We start from the raw sequence: 22,717 nt of genomic DNA on the forward strand, positions 1-22,717 counted from the left end.
CAGATAAAAGAACATTACTGGTACACCAGAAGTCATCCTCATAAGCTCTACAGCACTGATTTGCCCTCTTCAAGGATCGCTTCATGAAATTTTAAGATATAATCTGGTTTCACTGTTCAGCTACTTAAAAAATATTTATTTAATGTATTTAATGTGTTTTGCTTACATATATGTCTGTGCACTGTGTAGATGCCTGGTGCACATGGAAGTTAGAAAAGGGCATTGGAGCCGGGCGGTGGTGTGGTAGCGCACACCTTTAATCCCAATATTCGGAGAAGACAGAAGCAGATGGATCTCTGTGAGTTCGAGGCCAGCCTGGTCTACAGAGTGAGTTCCAGGAAAGGCGCAAAGCTACACAGAGAAACCTTGTCTCAAAAAACCAAAAAAGAGCCGGGCGGTGGTGGCGCACGCCTTTAATCCCAGCACTCGGGAGGCAGAGCCAGGCGGATCTCTGTGAGTTCGAGGCCAGCCTGGGCTACCAAGTGAGTTCTAGGAAAGGCGCAAAGCTACACAGAGAAACCCTGTCTCGAAAAAACAAAAAAAAAAAAACAAAAAACAAAAAAAAAAAAAAAAAAACCAAAAAAAAAAAAAAAAAACCAAAAAAGAGGCCGGGCGGTGGTGGCGCACGCCTTTAATCCCAGCACTCGGGAGGCAGAGGCAGGCGGATCTCTGTGAGTTCGAGGCAAGCCTGGTCTACAGAGCGAGATCCAGGAAAGGCGCAAAGCTACACAGAGAAACCCTGTCTCGAAAAACCAAAAGATAAATAAAAAAAATAAAAAAAAAACAAAAAAGAAGAAGAAGGAGGAGGAGGAGGAGGAGGAGGAGGAGGAGGAGGAGGAGGAGGAAGAAGAAGAAGAAGAAGAAGAAGAAGAAGAAGAAGAAGAAGAAGAAGAAGAAGAAAAAGAAGAAGAAAAGGGCATTGGATCCCCTGGAACTGGAATTACAGATGGTTGTGAACCACAATGGGGGAGTTGGGAATTGAACCTGAGTTCTCCAGAAGGCCAGCCAGTGCTCTCAACCATTGCTAAACCATCTCCCATCCTGGTCTGGATACTTTCTATAAATGTCATTACAGCATCACAGCATTACAGCAGGATATACCTAAGCTATGTGTACATGTAGCTCCAATAGTCTCATTGCTATCTGTACTCCTCTGTTGATGGACCTTGTGGCTATTACAAAAAGGCAAGCATTACCACTCATTTCTATGTGAGCAAGCAAAGCAGAACATGTATTCAGCCATATCTGGAATTTTAGATAACCCTGGGCCTGTCACATACAGTAACTTTCCAAAGGCTATCTGTCACTTATTCACACGCAGGTCACTGTTGAAAGCTACCCTTTCCTTACGACTTCTGGGCCCTTGTAACTATCACATCCCAATGACATCTGGGCACTGAGCACACAGGAATCTATGCTGCATATGCTTCCACAAGTTCTAGGAAAGCAGAGGTGTGAGGTCACACAATCCCCAGCTCGGGGAACACATTCAGGATTATGAACAAATAAGCTATCGTCTGGACAGGTAAATGAAAAACTATGCTGACCACTTCGGAACTTACTTCTGTTTCCTTCATTAACAAGTTGAGTTCAGAAATCTGACTCTTCACTTGGCCTTCCTTACCAATAAGGAAATCGATGTCCTTTGAAAGCTTCTCCTGTGGAAACACACAGATACAAGTACATAAACAAATCAACAAAGACTTCATGCAATTTTGCAAATTACACAGTATCCATCCTTCTTCCTTCCTGATGAAGGAACAGCAAAATCAGCTAAAGTAATTACCTTGAGGTACATATTTGCTGGCCTGAAGCGTATAGGCCCAAGGTCATAGGACAGATTAAGTTAAGGCTGGAGAAAGAGAGTACGTGCTAATCAGCCAAAAATTCCAAATGCTCAAGCAGTACATTTGTGTTTAATTACCACTCTCAGAACCCTTGCTTCTAATGCTTCTAAGCAAATTGAAGTTGGCAGCTCAAATAGTTTAGCCTTCCATTACATTTCACAATTTAAACACACACACACACACACACACACACACACACACACACACACACACACGGCAGGAAAAACACCAAGGACTAGCCCAAAATAATCCCAGCTCATCCCAGCCTCGCTATTGATTCACTATACATAAGTGAAAACAGATTTTTGAGTAATTTGTTTGTAAATTAGCTCTTCTGAACACTATAATTCCTCATAGAAATTACATTGTAGGGTTCGGTAAAAATCTCTTGGTCTAAAATGAATCTGAAGTACATTTTTAATGCCCCTTCAGAGCACCATGGACTACCAAGTCACGAGGGATAAATGTATTAGAGTCTAAATGAAAAGTGAGAAGACCCAGGAAACCCCTCCCTGAATGAGAACATGCCAGGATCCTGCTGACTGCTGAGCACCTGAAATGCAAAATGTGGGCAGGAATAGAGACAGCGGCTTGGTGTTGAGGAGTCAGGAAGTAAGTCTGCCATCTATTCATCTTCCTCTTTTTTTCATCTTACACTACATGAGAGGCAAAGAGGATGTGTGCAGAAATAGACATGATTGGCTCTGCAGGACGCATCTCAGGCTCAGAAGCCACCAGATACAGTAAACCCCCTGGGAGGGCTCCCTGGAGAAACAGGAAGCCGCTGGCTGGAAAGGAACAAGACTTCTGGACACAAAAGACAGAATGGGTTGAGGATCTAGCTCAGGGGGAGAGCACTTGCCCAGCACGTATGTACAAGGCCCTAGGTTTAATCCCCATCACCTGCATCAACCAATCAGTCAGTCAATTAAAAACAAGAACCAGACAGAGTTGTACAATCCTGAAATCCTAGCACTTGGGATGTAGAGGTGAGAGGGTCAGGAGCAAGGCCTGGGCTCCATTAAATCCTTGAGAGAGACAGAGACAGACAGACACACAGAGACAGAGACACAGAGACAGGGACAGAAAGAAAATTGGACCTTACAAGATATTAATGCTGCGAGGAGACAGAAAGTCTTTTGTTTTGACCTAGCATTTTACCCACCTAAGGAACCCAAAGCTCATGAGGTACAAATACTACACAGTCAACGGCTGAACCAGAAACCTAGTCACAATTGAATAACGTAACCACTGTCCAGGGTAAGGGGTGTTTAACACCACACAGCAAGCCGAATGACAAGTCTAGCACTGTCCCTATGAGCCCACACTGGGACCACAAGCAAGAAACAGCACCACTGTTTCTTCTTAACTACAGTGACAGAGCTGCATTCAGCCACTAAAACTGATACAGGTATTCTAAAACAGTTTGAACTAAACGTAGAGAACCTAAGATAAACGGGGTGACCCAGTGGTCACTAGAGAAGAACAGAAGGTGGAATTGAGAAATAGGGACCAAGGCATCATCAGTCACTCACAGGACTGTTAACACTCAAAGTCTCTGGCCAGTCTTCTCTGGCTCCTGGCCAGACCCTGGCAATCTGTTTTTAAGGACTGGAGGTGTCTTAATAGTCAGAATGTCTGCTCATAAGCTTGCAAAAACTGTAAGCACTGGATAGCGACACTAGGCATTAGTAACAGAGGTAAAATGTGAGAGTCAAGGCTCAGCCTGTAAGAAGTTCACCTAACAGGGCAAGGAGGTTTAAATAAATCTAGACTTGAGTGCTTTAGAAACTCATCAGAGGCCACACTCCCCAAAGCTACCCAAGCCATAACTCTCCCACCGGCCAAGCTGCCTGCAACCCCAACAGAGGGCTTAGGGAGGCAGCTGGGGTGGGCTTTTTAGTGGTACAGCTGCCCGGGAACCACCTGTAACCACAATAGACTCATTAATTCACCCAGTTGGACTCAGCTGGGTCTGGGGTAAGAAGATGCTTGTTCACATCTCCCCAAGAAAAGCCGCACAACAAAGCTAAGACCCCTTGAAGTAGGACAAGGCTGGCCTCTGTAACTGTACCAATGAGAGGCTAATCCCCAGCCAAGTTTGAGAATCATTTTGAGAACCATTCCCTCTATATATCACATCTCCAATAAAAGGTACCAAAGAAACACTAGTAAACAAAAGAAAGGTCATTCAACAACTGTGTCAAAGTATCTTTCATGCAAGCAGTCTAGGAGAATAATGTATAACTAGCCTGGCCCCTGTGCTCAGTTGATACCAAGTTTAAAGGTGATATCAACTTTGCTTCATCTCCAGAGATGTTCAGAATAAAATCTTGGGAAGAACAAATATGTGATATTTTCTGTGAAGGTTTATTTTGGTCCAGTTTGAGAGGACACAAGTGCATCACTGCAGGTAAGGGCGCAGCAGCCAGGGCATTCAGGGCTGTGGCGACAGGAGCCTGGCACTGTGTTGATGGACATGAAGTAAAGAGCTCTGCTAGAACCCACATGGGCTATAACTGTGAGGCTCCACACTTCCTCTAGTTCGGCCTCATCTCCTAAAGGTTCCACAGCCTTCCCAACCGGGGGAACAAATGTTCAAACACATGAGCCTATAGGGGCATTTTACAAGCAAGCCATAAGCACCACCATGTTGGGAAAGACCTTCGCTACCAGCACTTACAATAACGATGAGCACTATTCTACTTCAGCAACTATGACAACAATGTTCACCACAAACTGCCCCCACAAAAGGCATAAACTGTGTCTCACACTCCCTAAAATACAAATGCTATCCCCAAGTACTTCCCTATGCAGTGGGGACTACTTACAGGGATGCTTGCATTCTATAAGTTCTCACTGTTAACAAGCTGTCTGACAAGACGTCCTTAGGAATCTATGGAAATAATAAATGGAAAACTATCAAAAATTCCTCAGGAAACCTCCTTCAGTGACATGCTCACAGACTTCTGTAGCTGTGGTTGTAGAGTGATCAAGCTAAAGTAGGAATAAGCCACATCAAAAGCTTAACAAGAAAACTGTACAGTGAGACAAGAAGCTGAGAAAGCTCTAGAAAGGTCTTGACTTCCCAACAATGGACAGGCTTGGTGACTGAGGTATGGCCAGACTAGGAGACAGGCAGGGAACATGTGTCTTTTCAGGACACACCAGAATCAAAAAGCCTTGTGGACCAAAACAGTGACAGGAAACAGCGAATAGGAATCCCTGTGGACTCTCTGGAGTCCCCATTCTGGAAGACTAAGAACAGGCAGCCACAGCCTGCTGTGGGGAAGAGGGGCTCTACTTTGAGCTCATGCACATGTCAATGTCAATATTAACAGAAGTCAATCGAGTCACAGGAGGGAAAATACCCTAGCCTCACCTAACAAAACTGCTAAGAGTAGATTATTCTCAGATCCAGGTATTAACTGGTTAAGCCAGTTTCTCCAAAAGTGCAAGCTGTTTCCAGAATTCAGAACACACCTTCCCAAACAACCTGACACACACTATAACACAGATAAGGAACCTGGTGTTTACCTCAGCAGATTCGGCAAACAGCAGACACAAGACGAATGCAATGTTACCCTTCTTCTATGATGTTTATTTCTCTAATTGTAATACCCAGCTGGCCCCAAATAAGAAATGATGCTGTGTCTTTGCATCATGTAGCCAGTCCCCTTCAGCTTAAATCTAAAACCAGGTGCGAAGGAGACTTGTTACTCTTAGCAAGTGACAAATTTAGACAATTAGTTTTTTACTAAAAAGTAAACAAATTGGAAAGTATTATGGAGTATCTTTCTGAAAAGTCTAACTATGTAAGAAAGAAATTAACATAAATTGTAAAAGATAGCTATGTTATTATTGTGTGTTCTTCATCCAGTTTCCTGACATACCTCTTCTAAAGTCCTTGGTTTCTAAAATGATTGGGTTTTTTTGTTTTTTTTTTTTTTAATATATAAGCTAATGAGTCAAGAGGCAGCTGGCTTCAGGGTAAGAGCTGGTCACCAAGAACACAGAGGCATGATTAGACAGCTAAGATTCAGTCCTACCTCACAACTTTCAGGGACAAGAAGCCCAAAGTGGAGGATCAGTAACTGCCAATGACTTAATCAACTGTGTCTATCGATGAGGCTTCCATAAAAACTCAGAAAGAGTTCAGAACTTCCATACAGCAGAGCCCTTGGAGGTTCTCAGAGTGCCAGAGGGCAATGGCAGCTTGTGCCCTTCCCAAATTCCTCACCCTGTGCATCTCTTTATCAGCACCTGTTGCAATATCCTGTATGATAAATTACTGTTTGTGTTTTCCTGAGTTCTGTGAGCCTCACAAACAAAATAATTAGACCCAAGAAGGGTGAGCTAAACTTCTTTTACAGTCATGTGATCAAAGGCAAAAAATAAAAATTAAAAAAAAAACAAATGGAGCTTGTAGCTGGCATGTACAGTGGGGCAGAGAGAGGCACAGGCAGCCCTGGGACCGGCCCTTCACCTGCAGGGCCTGAGAGCACATTCAGTACCGTGTCAGAACTAACTGAATTAGAGGATCCCCAGCTCACATCTGCTGCTATAATCCAGTGCCTGCTTGCTGACGTCATGTGAGGTCACGGAAGCCTTCTGCCTAGGCACGGTAACACACACCTGTAAATGATCACTTGGAAAGTGGAGGCAGGAGCATCACGGCAAATTTGAGGCCAGCCTGGTTTACACAGTAAGACCCTGTCTCAAACAAACAAACAAACAAACAAACAAACAAACAGTCTTCTGCGTTGATTGCTGTGGGTTCTGAGAGCAGAGAAGAAACATGGATTCATGGGTAGTTTTTCCAACACTTTACTCTAGTGTCAAAGACAGTAAGTACAAGTAATAAAAACTGGTACAGATTACACGAAATTAAACCAATTAGAAATCAAAACTCCTATACATGTGATAAATTATAAATTGTGCTATGTGAAGCTGACCGACTACAGAGGCATGATAAAGTGACAATAACGGATTTGGCTTCCCACTTGAAACATCTGGAATCTCTCTTGTTACGCGCCAGATCCCAAAGAGACATTTCCTAGATGGTGGGAAACAAGAGACGCCAGAGTAGCCTAGCCTGTTGTCTGCAGTTGCTAGGGCTGGAGGCAGAGAACTCAAAAGGACCTCAGCGGCTCCTGTGAGCGTAAGTGTGAAGCTGGGAGTTAAGGAGGTCGGGGTTTCTAAAGCCTAAAACCACAGAGACAAGCAGAAAGTGAAAAACCTGCAGAGAGGTGTACAAGACTGAACACCGGTCAACCATGCCTGAGGTCAAGGGAAGTTCCAGAGAGGATTAAAGTTCACACAAGCTGGGAGTAACGTGCTCCCCACCCTCCAGACTTCCAACCCTGGAAAACAGAGCTTCTAAATCACCAGGGACGGAGAAGAATCATCAAAGGTTTTTACCTCCAGAGTCAGGCTGATTAACCTAAAAGCAAATGCTTCCCTGCCCTGCCAGGCAAAGCTGAAAACAGGGCATAACTAATAATACCTGATAGCCAATCAAAAACTTCCAGCTGGCTAGTTTCATGTCAACTTGGCACAAGCTAGAGTCATCTAGGAAGAGGGAACCTCAGTTAAAAAGATGCCCCCACCAGCTTGGACTGTGGGGAAGCCTGTGGGAGCATTTTCTTGATTAATGATTGGTGTGGGAGGGCCCAGCACACTGTGGGTGGTGCCATCCTCAGGCAGGTGGTCCTGGGTGCTAAAAAAACAGGCTGAGCAAGTCAGTAAGCAGGGTTCCTCCATGGCTTCTGTTCCAGCTCCTGCCTCCAGCTTCCTGTCCTTGAGTTCCTGACTCCTTCACTGATGGACTGTTTATCTGGAAGTATAAGATGAAACAAACCCTTTCCTCCTCAAGTTGCTTTTGGCCATGGTGTTTTACCACAGCAATAGAAAGCCTAACTAAGACACCAGGCAAGCAAAGGAGCAGAGAAATAGAAGGTACAGTGGCCAAACCTGTCCATGACACAGACATGTGACACTATTTATGTATGCGGCTACACACATAATCTGCACATACACTGTTAAGAAAGGGAGCAATAAAATAAAAGGGAAGCTTGAGGATGAATGAATTCCTTTAAGACGACCGCTTACAGCAAAAAAGGAGCGGAATAAAGCGAGCACCACAGCGCTGCCTCCCCTGATACTGAGGACCAGATCTGAGCATGTTCTGAGTCCTTCTACCTCTGCACCCAGGGCAGTAATGAACACCGAGCTCTCTGCAGGATCCTAGCAGTGGCCCGCATTCCTTCACACTTCCAACCAGCTGTGCAAGGCTTTAACACACTCAGAAAAACTAACAATCTTAAGTTACAGATTTTTTTAAAAATAATTTGTAATTATTTTAAATATGCGGAGTTTTTTTATGATTATTATACAGAATTATGTAATAATTATATATTTATATTTACACATTTATATATTTTATATTTTAAATATATAATAAATTTATTATGCATAATAACACATTATATGTTATATATGATAATATAGTTTATGTAGTATATATATTTAAATAATTTTATATATTATAAATATATATTTATTCTTATATATTATGACTACATACTTTTTAATAATTACACATTAAGGTTTACCTCATACTGTTAACTCCTTTCAGTAAAACAGACCACATTATAAAAACTTAAGAATCATGAAATCACCAGGTATCAGAACCTACTTCCAGGGCTGGCTCAGCAGTTAAGAGCACTGGCTGCTCTTCCAAAAGACCTGGTTTTAATTCCCAGCACCCATAGTGAGGGTGACAACCTTCTGTAACTCCAGTCCCAGGCATCCAACGCCCTCTTCTGGCCCTCTGCAGACACCGCACACACGGTGCACAGACATACTTTCCGGTAAAACATCCATAAACATTAAATAAAACAGACAAATTGAACCCACTCCAATATCCTAAGTCATACCTTTAAGGTTTTGTAGGCACTGCTCATGGTGGTCACTCGGTGATTGGAATGATTCCCACCCAACTTACAGAGGTGGCAAACCGGCCTTCTGCACAGCTCACAGTACATGTTTATCCTCTCTGTCTCGTGTTCAGGGCACATTAAAATCTATTGAATGAAAGCATACGGACAGTTAAAGATCCAGGTTCACGTAACCTCGGTCCCCCAGCACAAATATTTGCTGTATAAAATCAAGAGCCATATAGGTGAATAAAAGTATAAAAAATAAAAACATGTCACATGAAAACTGTAGAATTACCATTTTTAAATCTTTGGGTTCAAACCGCTAATACATAGATGTTATTTCCCCTAAACTTGGTGAGAAGAACATTCATTCCAACAGGACTCAAGTAGAGAGAATGCTTAAACAGGCTAGAGAGGTCCTCTCACCACACACATTAGGCACTTCTTACTGAACATCTCTGTAAGGTATCAGAAAACCTTCAGAGAATCTCTGGCCTGACTCCCCATACAAGCCTGTTGCCAAGAGACCTCTGGAGGGCTTTGTGATGTAAGCACCCAGCAGGCCAGCTCCACAAGCCACACTCACTGCCCAGCAGCATCTCCCGAGGAAACACCACATTTGGACTTACTAGTCTATGAACTAGCATCATAGATGCATCTGAAATTGTACATAAAATACTGTTTCAGAAACAAACATTTAGGTAGTATGCTGATGAAATCACATAGTTGTCCATGGTTTCAAGAGACTGGATGAAAGGCAACTTTTACTGGTCTGAAATATGAGGGGGGGAAAAAGACCAATATGCAAAGTTTACGCTATATCTTCAGGGGGACAAAAGTGGAAAAAATTTACAATGTTTCAGAATGTCTAAGTTCCTAATTCTCAGAAGAATGCGTACTTTTTTTAAAGTAGAAAAACTTCAGCTTTCCATAGGAAGGGGTACAATGAGTTCAGTTGTAGGTGAGTATTCTCTAGCAAAAGGGACAGCTTTGAGGCGCTACACTATACTGGCTGACACAAATGCTTGAAGGGAACTATTTGCCCTGTTTCTGTGGTTTCCTCAGCTGTATTTTATGACTGATTTGCATTCCAAATCCTAAGAAATACTTATAAGAACCTAGCCCTGATATAGCTCATTATCATGTGTCCTTTCATGATAGAATAGTATGAATGCAACCTTGTAAACAAAACACTAAAAAAGCCATACATTTTTAAAAATCAATGGCCTTGAGCAGTTCGGGTGAGACAAACATGATAACAGGGAATTCAAAGGTTGATAAATGTTATGAGACTAACAGTTTTGAGAAAAAGGGTCTTTCAGAATGTAGGGACAAAGAAATACCTTTGTTTTCATCTTTCAGACCCGTGTTATGTAAGAAATGTTTGGTGAGTATTGTGTAATGACTTCTCTAAGATTTATTTACATTTTATTTTAAATTATGGGCACGTCTGTGTCTGTGCTGGGTATGTGAACACTAGTGTTCACAGTAGGAGGACAGAAGAGAGGACTGGATCCCCTGGAGCTGCAACTACTTACTGCTGGCTGTGAGCAACTCCACGTGGGGGGTGGGAACCAACCCTGGGTCCTCTGTTAAGGGTAGCAGGCAAGGGGCTGGAGAGATGGCTCAGCGGGTAAGAGCACTGGCTGCTCCACTAGAGGACCCGGGTTCCATTCCCAGCACCCACATGGCAGCTCTCAACTGTCTGTAACTCCCGTTCCAGTGGATTCAACTCACAGAGATATGCAGGTCAAACACCAATGCATATAGAAGTAAAAAAAATTAAATTAAAAAAAATAGTAGGCATTCCTAACAACTGAGCCATCTTTCCAGTTCCAAATAGTTTTTAAGATTTACATATGAAATTATTACAAATTAAAGACTTTATGATTAAGAATACTGTTATATTTAGTAACTGGCACTATTCATACGAGTTACTAAATTATAAGAAAAACAGCTTTATGCCAGGTGGTGGTGGTGCACACCTTTAATCCCAGCACTTAGGAGGCAGAGGCAGGCGGATCTCTGAGAGTTCAAGGGCAGCCTGGTCTACAGAGAGAGTTTCAGAACAGCCAAGCCTACACAGAAACCCTGTCGCAAACAAACAAACAAAAAAAAAAAAAACAACTTTATAAGTATCCATGCTGGGTGGTGGTGACACACAAATGATTTTACTCATCATAGACCATAGAACATGAAGTTCTTGTGAGATTAATTACACAAATTACCCACAATACCTGAGAAATGTCAAGTCCACCTAACAGATGATATAAGCACTATGTCTCACACTTTAAAGTTATTCTTAACCTACAGTACAGTTTTAGCTAACTAAAAATATCACAATTGTGTTATCCAATCAAACCTTCCCGTCTCTAGACTCCTGGCAATTTCTCCCACGATGTCTGGTACCCTAACTTACCTTGGGTCTGAAATTAGTGGTGGGGCCCACATACTCATGCTGGGCTTTGACAGTCCCCCAAGGGTGATAAATTTTGAAGCATTCGTTGCAGTAGCTTGCACTACAGTCCATGCAGCTCTTCGTAGATTCCTGGGGTGGTGGTTTACACAGGTCACACATAATGGCTGTGGCTGCCCTGGCCGCCTGCCGGTATCTCTCGACAATCGTTTCCAAAGTGAAATTTCGAAACAGACCGCTGACTCCTCGCTCTCCAAGATCCACATCATGCTCACAGCCAGGACAAGGAAACATAGTCGGCCTTGGGGTCAGGGAATTACGCTTCCAGCCTGTGTAGTTAGTAAGGCTTCATTTAGTAACATCGTAAGTGATTAAAATGAAGAGTCACAGCTGGGCGGTGGTGGCGCATGCCTTTAATCCCAGCACTCAAGGAGGCAGAGCCAGGTGGATCTCTGTGAGTTTGAGGCCAGCCTGGTCTACAGAGTGAGATCCAGGACAGGCTCCAAAACTACACAGAGAAGCCCTGTCTCGAAAAACTAATAATAATAATAAAGAAGAGTCATGTTTTTAGAAAGTTTCTACAATCACAAATATTCCAAGTGGCTCCATCTGCATTCTGAAAATGCTTTTCTAAACAAATATTTTTACTTGGTATATAAAAGACAAGTTCAAGTTATTAAAAGTTATAGAGAAAAGAAAAATAATCTATAATAAATTACACATAAACCTGTATTAAGCTAAACACAGACATGAAGACAAACCATTGTAATACAGTACTTCATAGAGTATTTTATATAACTAAACTTCTAGTTAATTTTATATGTCATACCCAAAGTCATAAAGTGAATACCACCACATAGCTGACTGGGAGGAAACGGGTACATAACAGAGCAGGAGCCCTTGAGCACGGCCCACGCTCAGCAGGCTCAGTACAGTCCCAGCGACTGCAAGCTGTCCACATACACACACATGTGTCTTCTGGGTAGTCTGGACTTTTCATCATATGCTTGGGGGAATAGGTGCTCACAGTTTTAAGAACCATCACAATGGACTGTTTCCCATGTAGTACTGTTTATCTGGGAAAGTTCAGTGGGAAAGACCAGAAGGTAACTGAATGCAAGCTAAAGAAGAGCAAAGAACTCATTCATGGACCTGGAACTTAGTAACTTTAAAAGGGCCAACCATGGGACCTGAAACAAAGAACCATTAAGATTATTTACTTCAGTGCCAAGATGCATTCCATGTGATTTTGTAATATACAAAATACAAGTAATGACCTTAAACATTAGATTTTTCTGTTCAGTGTTGTCTCTCTGATCTTCATAAGTCAGGAAACCAAAGTCTGCCATACTCACCTGCTGGTTTGGACAAATGCACAGCTGTCTGTCTGTTCAACGCAGGTGGATGGATACTTACTTCAACCTTTCTTAGAGTATGAAAGCTCAGTTGCACACAAAATAGCTTCCATAACACACAAAGAAACTTCTTAATCTCCAGCCTTCTTTCATAGTATTATATCCAATACCAAAAATTAATGGGTAAATTCAGTATATTCTATTTGAATATACAAAGGACTTTAAGTAACTACCTTAGTATTGCCCTTGAAATGACTGTCATCTAAAAAAAATATATCTTAAAACATGCCCGGTATGACATCACAACAGGTGAAACTTAACAGATAGCCCAAAGTATTATTTATTTATTTATTTATTTATTTATTTATTTTTTTATTTTTATTTATTTTTTTTTTTTTTGGTTTTTCGAGACAGGGTTTCTCTGTGTAGCTTTGCGCCTTTCCTGGAACTCGCTTTGGAGACCAGGCTGGCCTTGAACTCACAGAGATCCGCCTGGCTCTGCCTCCCGAGTGCTGGGATTAAAGGCGTGCGCCACCACCGCCCGGCCAAAAGTATTATTTATAATAATGACTTTATAGCATGCAAAGTGCCACTGAACTCCAAAAGCACCTTATGTAACAAACATGCACAGTATTTTTAATATTTAATACTTAATATTTCCATTTAATGACATTTTAGCCTTAATATTTTAAACATGAATCATATAAAAAGAAACTTCTCACAAACTTGAAAATCCTACTCCATGTTTTCCTGTAGTGATTTTAAAAACATGCAATCCAGTCCAAAATGTTTCACACCACAGCAGGCATATAATAAAATAAGCGCAAGGCTAATTAAAAAATAAAACAAAACACACACATGCCAATGAAAATGTTTTTATCAAAAAACCAAGCCAAACAATTCCAGAAGTCAAATGATGCAGTGGTCAAGTTTAAACAAATGGAAATTCGCATGTAATTACATCTATCTACAGTTAACTAGATGATGGACCTTTAAATGAATGAATAACCAATCTCAGTTGTCTATGTGAAAAACAATGACCTATTATAGATTTTGTGAAGGTTGTGGCCAATTAAATAGTGATTTGAAACAAAATTAATCATGAAAACTAAATCATGCTTTAACATGTATGCTGGTGACACCCAAACTTTGGTTGTTTTCATGTTTAGAAATGTCCAAAAAAAAATGTTCCCTTTCCTTTTCTGTATTCCTCTGTTGTCTTAATTTTATGGTGAAAATAAAAGTTTTTATGAAACATCACACTAGACCTCTGTTGTTGTTGTTGTTGTTGTTGGTTTTTTTTTCTGGAGCTGAGGACGGAACCCAGGGCCTTGCATTTGCTAGGCAAGTGCTCTACCACTGAGCTAAATCCCCAATCCCAACACACTAGACCTCTTAAATGAGATCAAATGTGGAATTTAAGACCTGAGTAGTTTTCAGGGAACTTATTCAAATTGGTATCCTGGCTGTTTTTCTAAACTGATCCCATGAGGCTCTCAAATCTTTCGAATGCTAACTTTCATTTCATCTGTCATATGCCTTTACCGTGATTTTCATAAAATATTATATTCAGAGAAACAAAGAAAGCATGACAGCTCTAAGGCCATCCTGGAAAGTAAGCCTCATGAAAAAAAAAAAAAATGCAACACTGGACTAAAAGGAAAATGTAATAGAGTCCACTTTCAATGTTGGTGCTATCTAAAGGGCCATGAGGCCAAATGGCTGTTGAAATTTAAATTTAAGATAATTAAATTTTCACTTTTTTGGTTGCAATAGCTATAGTTCAGATTCTCAAGATGGATACCACACCGTATAGTGAAGGGTTGAATATCTCCATTAGAGAAAGTTCTATTTACATAGTCTTTCTCTACCACATGATAGAATCTGGGGAGAGGGGAACTAGCCAGATGATGACTGGGAAGACTAAGGAAGTAATGCCAGCCAAGCAGCAGCCACACAACTGTGGAGTCCGTATCTGTGAACTAGCAAATACTCTCAGCTCACACATCTTTGCTTCAAAGGTACAGTAAGCAAATATCAAGGCACAATTTTAAAATATTTAAAGTATTTTCAAAGTGGTTTGTATCCACCAAAAGAGCTATTTCTGTCTATGTTTTATCATCCAACTATCAAGGAGAAAAAATAAATGCAAAGACAAATTTAAATATTAAAAATATTTCTAAATATTTTTAAAATATTAAATATTTAAAAACAAATGCAAGAGAATCAGCTCGCAGCACATTCCAAACTGCTGCAATTGTACCCTCTCCCATATTCCGGCCATAACAACTTCCTGTTCTTACTGCTTGTCAACTGGTGGGATGCCACCAGTTGAACTTCCCAGAAAGTGAGGGGAACAGAAAAGGGGTAACATTTCTCTAACCAAAGAGTATCACCAGAATTTGACCCAAAAGTAGTCAGTTTTACTTTAAAGGTCAACTGGAGTGAAAAGAAAAAAAAAAAAAAACAAGGTAGGCTGGAATGCTTCACACAGAATCACATATTCCAAAAGCCTAAAATGGGTAAGACCTGCATGTTAAAACTCTGATGGGAAAGAAACACTTTAAAACATGGCCAACAAAGACAAGACATTATATCATAAAACATGCAGAGAGTGTGCTAGCTACAAAAATGGACAGCTTTAGACAAGACTTTTAATATTTAGTTAACCTTACCAATGCAGCATGTAAGTTACATTATAGTCTACACAAATGTAAAAAGACTTTTCAGGTACCAGATACGAAAAAAACAAAATTGTGTTGTGTACGGGAATCATTTGGACACACGCCCCTTAAAAACATCACAAGTTTCATCCTGTTGACCTTTAAGTCATGTCAATACAATTTGTTTACTTTTTGTATAATTTGAAAGACTTGACCACTGGTGTTAGAGAATCTCTAGACACATAAGAGAATTGAAATCTAACACCACGCTGCCCGCGGCCACAAAAGCAATAAAGCGCTTTTTCTACCTCTCCACCCCAAAGATCTCCGCTGTGATGCTGTGAACAATGAACAGAAAGCTGGATTTAGAATTCCATTCTAAAGAGAATACTCACAACTTGTTAACAAAAGATAAAGCACTGACTATGTCCTGCAGAGAATACGATTATTGAATCAACAGTAAACATGTATTCTTCCCGACACACAGGGTGTTTACAAAGCCAGCAATATAGGACAGTCCATCAATCTTACAGAATTTGGCTGCACCACTGTTAGGCAGGACTAGAGTGACACACACTTTGTCCTATAAATTTGTGTTTTTAAACAACCTCATCTCCAGCAACTGTTAGAAAAACGAAGTAAATTCAAGTATCTTTTGACTTTTTGCTGAACTAAAAAAAAAAGTAAGTTATAAAAAAATATTAAAATTCAAAATCTCTGATAAAAGGAAAATACAAATTGGAGGGAAAGATTACACACATATGATCAGAAATATACAACACAACAGCTTTTCTATTTACATACCTGAACATGTAATTGACATACACACAGAAACCTTATTCTTTCAAAGTACCCTTTCACTAAAAAGTCTATTAAATGTGTATGGCAATATCATCCCAATGAAATAAATGAGCCACAGCACAATGTATTTTTAAATTTTCTAGTAGCCACAATAAAAGTTAAGAAACAAGTAAAATTAGTTCTGATATTATTTAACCTACTATATCCAAGATATCACCTCAAAATGTAATAAATACAAAAAGCCTTAAATCTCTACTTGTGCTATCCTAAAGCCTCTGAAATCTAATAAGCATTTCATATTTACAGAATATCACTCAGAAAAGTCCTATTTCAAGCATTTCACAGCTAGTGTCTACTATACTGGACAGCCTAGGGTCTAATCCTTTAGTAAAAATCAATAGCTTAGTAAAAATCAAAGGTAAAAAGTAATTTTTAGAAATATATTCCTTCCACATCCATTGCTATGAACAGGGTTTTGGACTTCCTTTTTAAGTGTGCCTTATCATTTTTGCCCATAAATGAAAGGGATATCTGTAATTCAGGGACACCAGGCTGTTTAAAACTTGTGACCATACAGAAGATGGCCTTTAAATCTGTGATCACCGATTCACAAACAAAGCTTTTAGAAACTGCCACATCTGGGACAGTCTCACCTGCCAAGCCTAAGGTTGATTTTTATTTATATGGATGTGGGGAGGCTGCCTGCCCAGGGAGCTAGTGTAAGTAAGGTGTCGGGTCCACTGGTACTGAAGTTACAGGTGGCTGAGTCACCTGCCACGGCGCTAGGAAGCTTTCTGTAGTCATCCTTCTCCATGTTAGACACTCTCAGCACCTGTAGCTATCCTCCACAGAGAAGTTTTCAAACACTCTCAACTCCCTGCTCAGGACATGATCCAACGGCAGAGTGATCTTACAGAATGGGGAGGGTGCATATTTTAGTCGTTTCCTGTCTACTCTAGACAGTGGGGTATAAAGTGAAATGGAATTCTTGTTCTCAAAACGAAACAAAAGTTTAACCACACTACACTTCAGTCCTGGTGGCATGCTCTGTTTATCCTAGTACCAGAAGGTTTTCATTCAACATCCATTCAACAAGTATGCACCAAGCACAGACAGAGTACTATGGGAAGCTCCTAACGCACTGGCAGTTCTAATTTCATATGAACCGCGCATGAGAATCAGTCAAATCCAGAGATGAAAAGACTACCTAAGACACAGAACTTCATGAAAAGTGTATGTGAACACAACCCAATCATAAGCAGAGATATTCCACTAATTGTCTGTGTTGAATATTAATACACAGAAAGTAAATTTTCCTCAATCAGCCAAGAAGGGTATTCCCAACTGGCCAACGAAGACCCAACAATAGATCATCAAGTTTTATCTGGTAAGAATGACTTCAACTCATTATTGTCTTTCTGTTCCTCAAGGTGCCAGATTCCTAGTGAAGAGGAAAACATAAAAGTTATGACCTCACTATGAGCATAACCCTCTCTGTCCTCAAACTCTCTCAATTTGTCCAATCGACTTCACTGGCACGCACACGCACACACACACACACACACACACACATATTTTATATGTGCAAGTAATCTTTTAATAATTAGTGACTGGCATTCAAAGAAAAACCCATGGCCCAGCGGTTAAGAGTACTTATTGTTCTTGCAGAAGACCCAGGTTCGATTCTCAGCATCCACATGGCAGTTCACAACCATCTGTAGCTCTAGTCCTAGAGACTGCAAACACTCTTTTCAGACCTCCTCAAACACCAGGCACACACGTGGTACACAGATATAACATGCAGCACACACGTGGTACACAGATATAACATGCAACACACACATGGCATACATACATAACACACAGGCAAAATACTCATCCATATAAAATGGTATACACATATATATGTGTGTGTAAAAGAAGTGTGCTATATAAAACATATAACTCATGAAAGTACTCTGATGCAGTAGGTACATGGACATAAATACTGAACAAAGAGACTCCATTGCGTAAGTCAGGCCACAAAGATAATACTCTTTAAATGCAGCTTAGAAAGAGATGCTTTTCTGAAAAACTCACAAGATTAAAAAGTGACCCCTGTCCTATCAGTGGGAGAAACTGAGGAGAGCACACAAGAGGTTTAAAGATGAAACCTCAAAGCCCAAACTGCTCAGAGTGGACACTCTGAAGCCTGGGACTTCTGGACACTCACACACACTCCTTAGTATAAAGGCTATGCTTAATGCGAGGCTGTGGTCACCACTGATTTTATTTTTTTTTATTTTTTTTTTATTTTTTTTTTTTTGTTGTTGTTTTTTGAGACAGGGTTTCTCTGTGTAGCTTTGTGCCTTTCCTGGAACTCACTTGGTAGCCCAGGCTGGCCTCGAACTCACAGAGATCCGACTGGCTCTGCCTCCCGAGCAGGCACCACCGCCCGGCCACCACTGATTTTAAAAGAATTTCAGCAGCTTCTGTAATTTTAAGTTAATTTTGATCTACATCATCCCTGCAATAACTGTTCAGAGGCAATGCTATCTTGGTAGGAAACAAGGTAAATGCTGAGCTGCAATACAGCAAAATACATGCTATGTGTCATTCGATTTACTTGCATACATTGCTGCGGAATTCTAGTACTCATGAGAGTCAGAACCCTTATTTTGGGGAGTAGACAGGTTCTCATGCATCCCCAGGGTGTCCTTGAAATCATAGATCCTTCTTCCTCCGCCCACCATGGGCTGGTATACAGACATGTGCCAACATGCCCTGCCAAAACACTTATTTAAAAAAGAGAATTTCAAGTGATTGAAGAAAATAAAATTCTCAAGTAGAGTGATACCACATGATCTGATCTGATCTAAAAGTTCTCTAAGGACTGGAGAGATGACTCAGCAGTTAAGAGCACTGGCTGCTCCTCCAGAGGACCTGCGTTTTGATTCCCAGCTTCCACATGATGGTTCACAACCAACTATAACTCCAGACCCAGGGGATCTGACACCACCTTCTGGCTTTAACAGATACTGCAGACACATGGTGCACGACACACATTGAAACACACACATAAAATAAAACTAAGTAAACTCAAAAGATAAAAAAGTTTTTAGGGGTTGGGGATTTAGCTCAGTGGTAGAGCGCTTGCCTAGCAAGCACAAGGCCCTGGGTTTGATCCTCAGCTCAAAAACAAAAAAAGTTTTTAGAAGTAACCATTATGCAGTCCCTCCCATTCTTAATTCTGCACTATTTATTTGCGCATTAACTTTATAGATGCTTCCCTAGTAGTTCAATTGTTCATTATTCTACCATTATCAAGGACATTACAGAGTCAGAATATCACCTAAAACAAAGACACAGTTAATAAGCAGTTTAGCACAAAATTAGTATTCGATATCCATCTTGAGTGCCTATCAAAAAAACAACAGTTCATTTTGACATTTTAAATGGGGACTAGTCTTCACTTGTTCACTTGGGGAAAAAATACCAGCAATTTCCCTCCACAGTTATAGCTGAACCTTTATCTACACACTCCCCCTGCCCAACCAAGGGTGCAGCACCCAAGCTTTCCCCACATACCTGGTCTGCTAATTTTGTCAATTTTATCCATGCTAGGGGAGGTGAGCCGAAGTCGAGGGCTGCTCTGATTGGAGTTGTCTGACGCCACATCATTGAATGAATCATCGAGAGACAGTAAGAGTTCTTTCACACACTTATGACAGACGCTGTGCTGGCAAGGGAGGATCAACGGGTGTGTAAACAGCTCCTTGCATGCTGGGCAAATAAGCTCCTTTTCGATATTCTTAATAGTCACCTTAAGATGAAAAGCAAAAGCCAGGGTCAAAAACTCTTAGCGGGTAAGTGTGTCAGCATGTCTTGTGTACGTATATGTGTTTGCTTTTCCAAAAAAGAATTAAGAAACAGACCCTGAAATCTAAGCTTGCCTATGACTTCTGCCTTAGTTAGGGTATTGCTCTGGGAAGAGACACCATGACCATGACAATTCTTATAAAGGAAAATATTTAATTGGGCCTGGCTTACAGTTTCAGAGGGGTAGTCCATGGTCTTGATGGCAGGGTGCAGACAGACACAGTGCTGAAGAAGGAAATGAGAATTCTACATCTAGATCAGCTGGCAACAGGAAGTGAACTTTCACACTGGGCGTGACTTGAGCACATATGAGACATCAAAGCCTGCCTCCACGGTGACATACTTCCTCCAACAAGGCCACACCTATTAGTGTGCCACTCCCTATAGGCCAACCATTCAAACACGTGGTTCTATGGGGGCCATATCTATTCAAACTACCACAGCTATGAAATTCTATACCACCAGACTCCCTTGAATATACATGGCATGGGGTTAAAAACTGATGTTACCAGACAAAAGAAAGTAAAATGGAAGAGAAAAGATTAATATAAAAATATTAGAGGACGATGCTCTATCAAAACTGCAGGCTGTTCAAATCATCAGGAGCAAGTCCCTGACTTAGGACTCCAGTAAAATTCTAAATGTGGTAAGTTTCAGTTCAAAAAAGTTTCACTATGACACCAACCATTCTTACTTAATGCATTAACTCCAAGATTGTCAACTAGCAAGTGCTGACAAAAATAAACACCCAGGCTAAGCCAGTGTGTTCAGGAAATCCTAACTGAATTCTATTTACAAGCTGAGTATCAGAAAATTTCTACATTAAATTTAACCATGTTTCATGTGCTTTCCTGCCATGCTGCTAAAATGCTTCAGGCTCTATGCTCCACATCAAAGCAGTTATCACGAAAGCACAATATTAAAAGGGTGGAGAGGACTAAGAGACACCATCCTAAGAGCTTCCTTCAAACCTATAGGAACTCATTATTTCACCATTGTAAGTGAGAAACACTTCAGGCTCACAGATAAAAAGGGTTGATGACTTCATACAGTTTTCCCATCTATCACCTATAAGGTTTTTTTAAACTGGAGGGGTGGGGGTGGGCTTTTCAATTTCTATAGGTTACTGTTGGCACCCTGAAATTTTAATGACAAGCCAATATTTTAAAAAAAAATCTTATACAATCATTTCATCTATTAGAAATATACAAAAGGTTTTGGTTGTTTGGTTTTGGTTTTGGTTTTTCATGACAGTTTCCCCGTGTGGCCCTGACTGTCCTCGAACTCGGAGCCCCACCTGGCTCTGACTCCCGAGTGCTGGGTTAAAAAGTGCTCAGAAAGTAAAATTTAATTCACTTGTTTTAATGAAATAAAAGTGTATGCTAATCTACTTCCCCGCTGGTGACACAAAGGGCTTTAATAAGCCCTGATAATCGCACCACAAACAACTGGCTTCCTCACTGACAGATCTTTAATGCAGTGTCTCTTTTTAAAAAGGCCCACAGCACGCTCCGACTTTAACGAGCCTGGAAATAAGACGGCCACACCTACAACGCACACCAAAGATTACTCCCATTTTATCTTACTTTACCCAGTATCACGCTAATTCAAAGGGGAAAAAAAAAAACTGTCCTGACTGCCCAAATTAGATTCTTGTCCCGTTTAACGTATAAACAATACCCTCAGTAAAGCTGCACCTCCTAGAGGAATATCTAAAATTCATTTCCATTTTTTTTCTTGCGCCTAAATCATTTGATTACACTGGATATAAAGTAATTCTTTCTTAAAAAGAAAAATCAATGTCTTTTTTTTTTTTTTTTTAATGTCCTTCGAGCTAAAACCAGGAGCAATGTGATTTGATAGCTCACTCAAGCAGAGGAAACTTAGGAGACGTGCCTACCCGACCTCCGCAAAGAAAAGGCTGGGACCGCGCCGCCGCAGGGGCCCCGTCCCCGCCCAGCGAGCCGGAGACTCCGCTCCCAGCGGGCTTCAGGCACAGCCGGGGTCCAGGAGGGACTCGAGCGCCCCTCGGGGCTCCAGACAAAGGGCGGCACGCTGGGGACACGCGCCCTACTCTCTAGCGCACAAGACACCCCAGAGCGACTACTTCTGCGGACTGAACCCCACGGAAGAGCCCGCCGTGGGGAGTCCACCGCGTGGCCAGGTGCGCCGTACCCGGACCCGCCCGTGGGACCCCAAGCTCGACCCTCTCAAGGGCAGAAAAAGGCGCGGGACGGTGGGACCGGCCCGGAGAGACGGCGGAGAGGAAGCGGGGCCGCTGCGCACCTGAGAGTCTGAGGCATCCCCTTCCATCGCAGCCCTCCGCCGGGTGTCATCAACCGTGGAGTCCCCACAGGCACAGCGGGCCCCGGCAGGGACTGGTGGGCGGGTCCCCGCGGCGGCCGGGGAGCCTCAGGTCCGACCGGAGGGCAAGCTGGTCAGCCAGATCCGGTCAGCGGCGAGGGAACGGGCCGGCTCGGGCGAAAGCACGGGCGCGGGAGAGTGCGGTTGTTCCCTCCGAGGGCCCCGGGAGCCGCGAATCTCGCCCGGCTGCCGGCTGCGGCGGCGGCTCGCGCGGACTGCAGCTGGACCGGCGGCCGGGCGGAGACAGGGGCGGCGGCGAGGGGCGGGGCCGGGAGGGGCGGGGCCGTCGCCCGGGCAACGGCGCGGCCGCACAAAGGAGGCGGGGCTAACCGAGGCGTGGCCAGTGAGGGGAGGGGCGGGGCAGACGCTCGTAGCCGCCCCCTCCCATGCTCTCTCTAGGGCGCCGGGTCCTTAAATCCTCCGGGGTAGGAGGGCGGCTCCGGGGCTGCGAGGGGCGCGTCCTGGTTCTGCG

General features: G+C 42.1%; 1 protein-coding gene across 1 annotated transcript in view; it reads right to left on the reverse strand.

Annotated features, from left to right (window-relative positions):
* Trim36 (tripartite motif containing 36) overlaps nucleotides 1-22,475 on the reverse strand; it is a 32,429-nt gene extending 9,954 nt beyond the window's left edge. The window contains exons 1-5 of the mRNA XM_059246665.1: nucleotides 22,168-22,475; nucleotides 19,591-19,825; nucleotides 11,208-11,533; nucleotides 8,786-8,932; nucleotides 1,563-1,658 (exon numbers count right to left, since the gene is read on the reverse strand). Coding sequence (XP_059102648.1) covers nucleotides 1,563-1,658; nucleotides 8,786-8,932; nucleotides 11,208-11,533; nucleotides 19,591-19,825; nucleotides 22,168-22,194 — 831 coding nt within the window. The 5' untranslated portion in view covers nucleotides 22,195-22,475. The remainder of the gene's footprint in view (nucleotides 1-1,562; nucleotides 1,659-8,785; nucleotides 8,933-11,207; nucleotides 11,534-19,590; nucleotides 19,826-22,167) is intronic.
* Nucleotides 22,476-22,717: the final 242 nt, after the last annotated feature.

Source organism: Peromyscus eremicus, chromosome 19 (genome assembly GCF_949786415.1).
Source record: "Peromyscus eremicus chromosome 19, PerEre_H2_v1, whole genome shotgun sequence".
In the NCBI taxonomy this organism is placed as follows: domain Eukaryota; kingdom Metazoa; phylum Chordata; class Mammalia; order Rodentia; family Cricetidae; genus Peromyscus; species Peromyscus eremicus.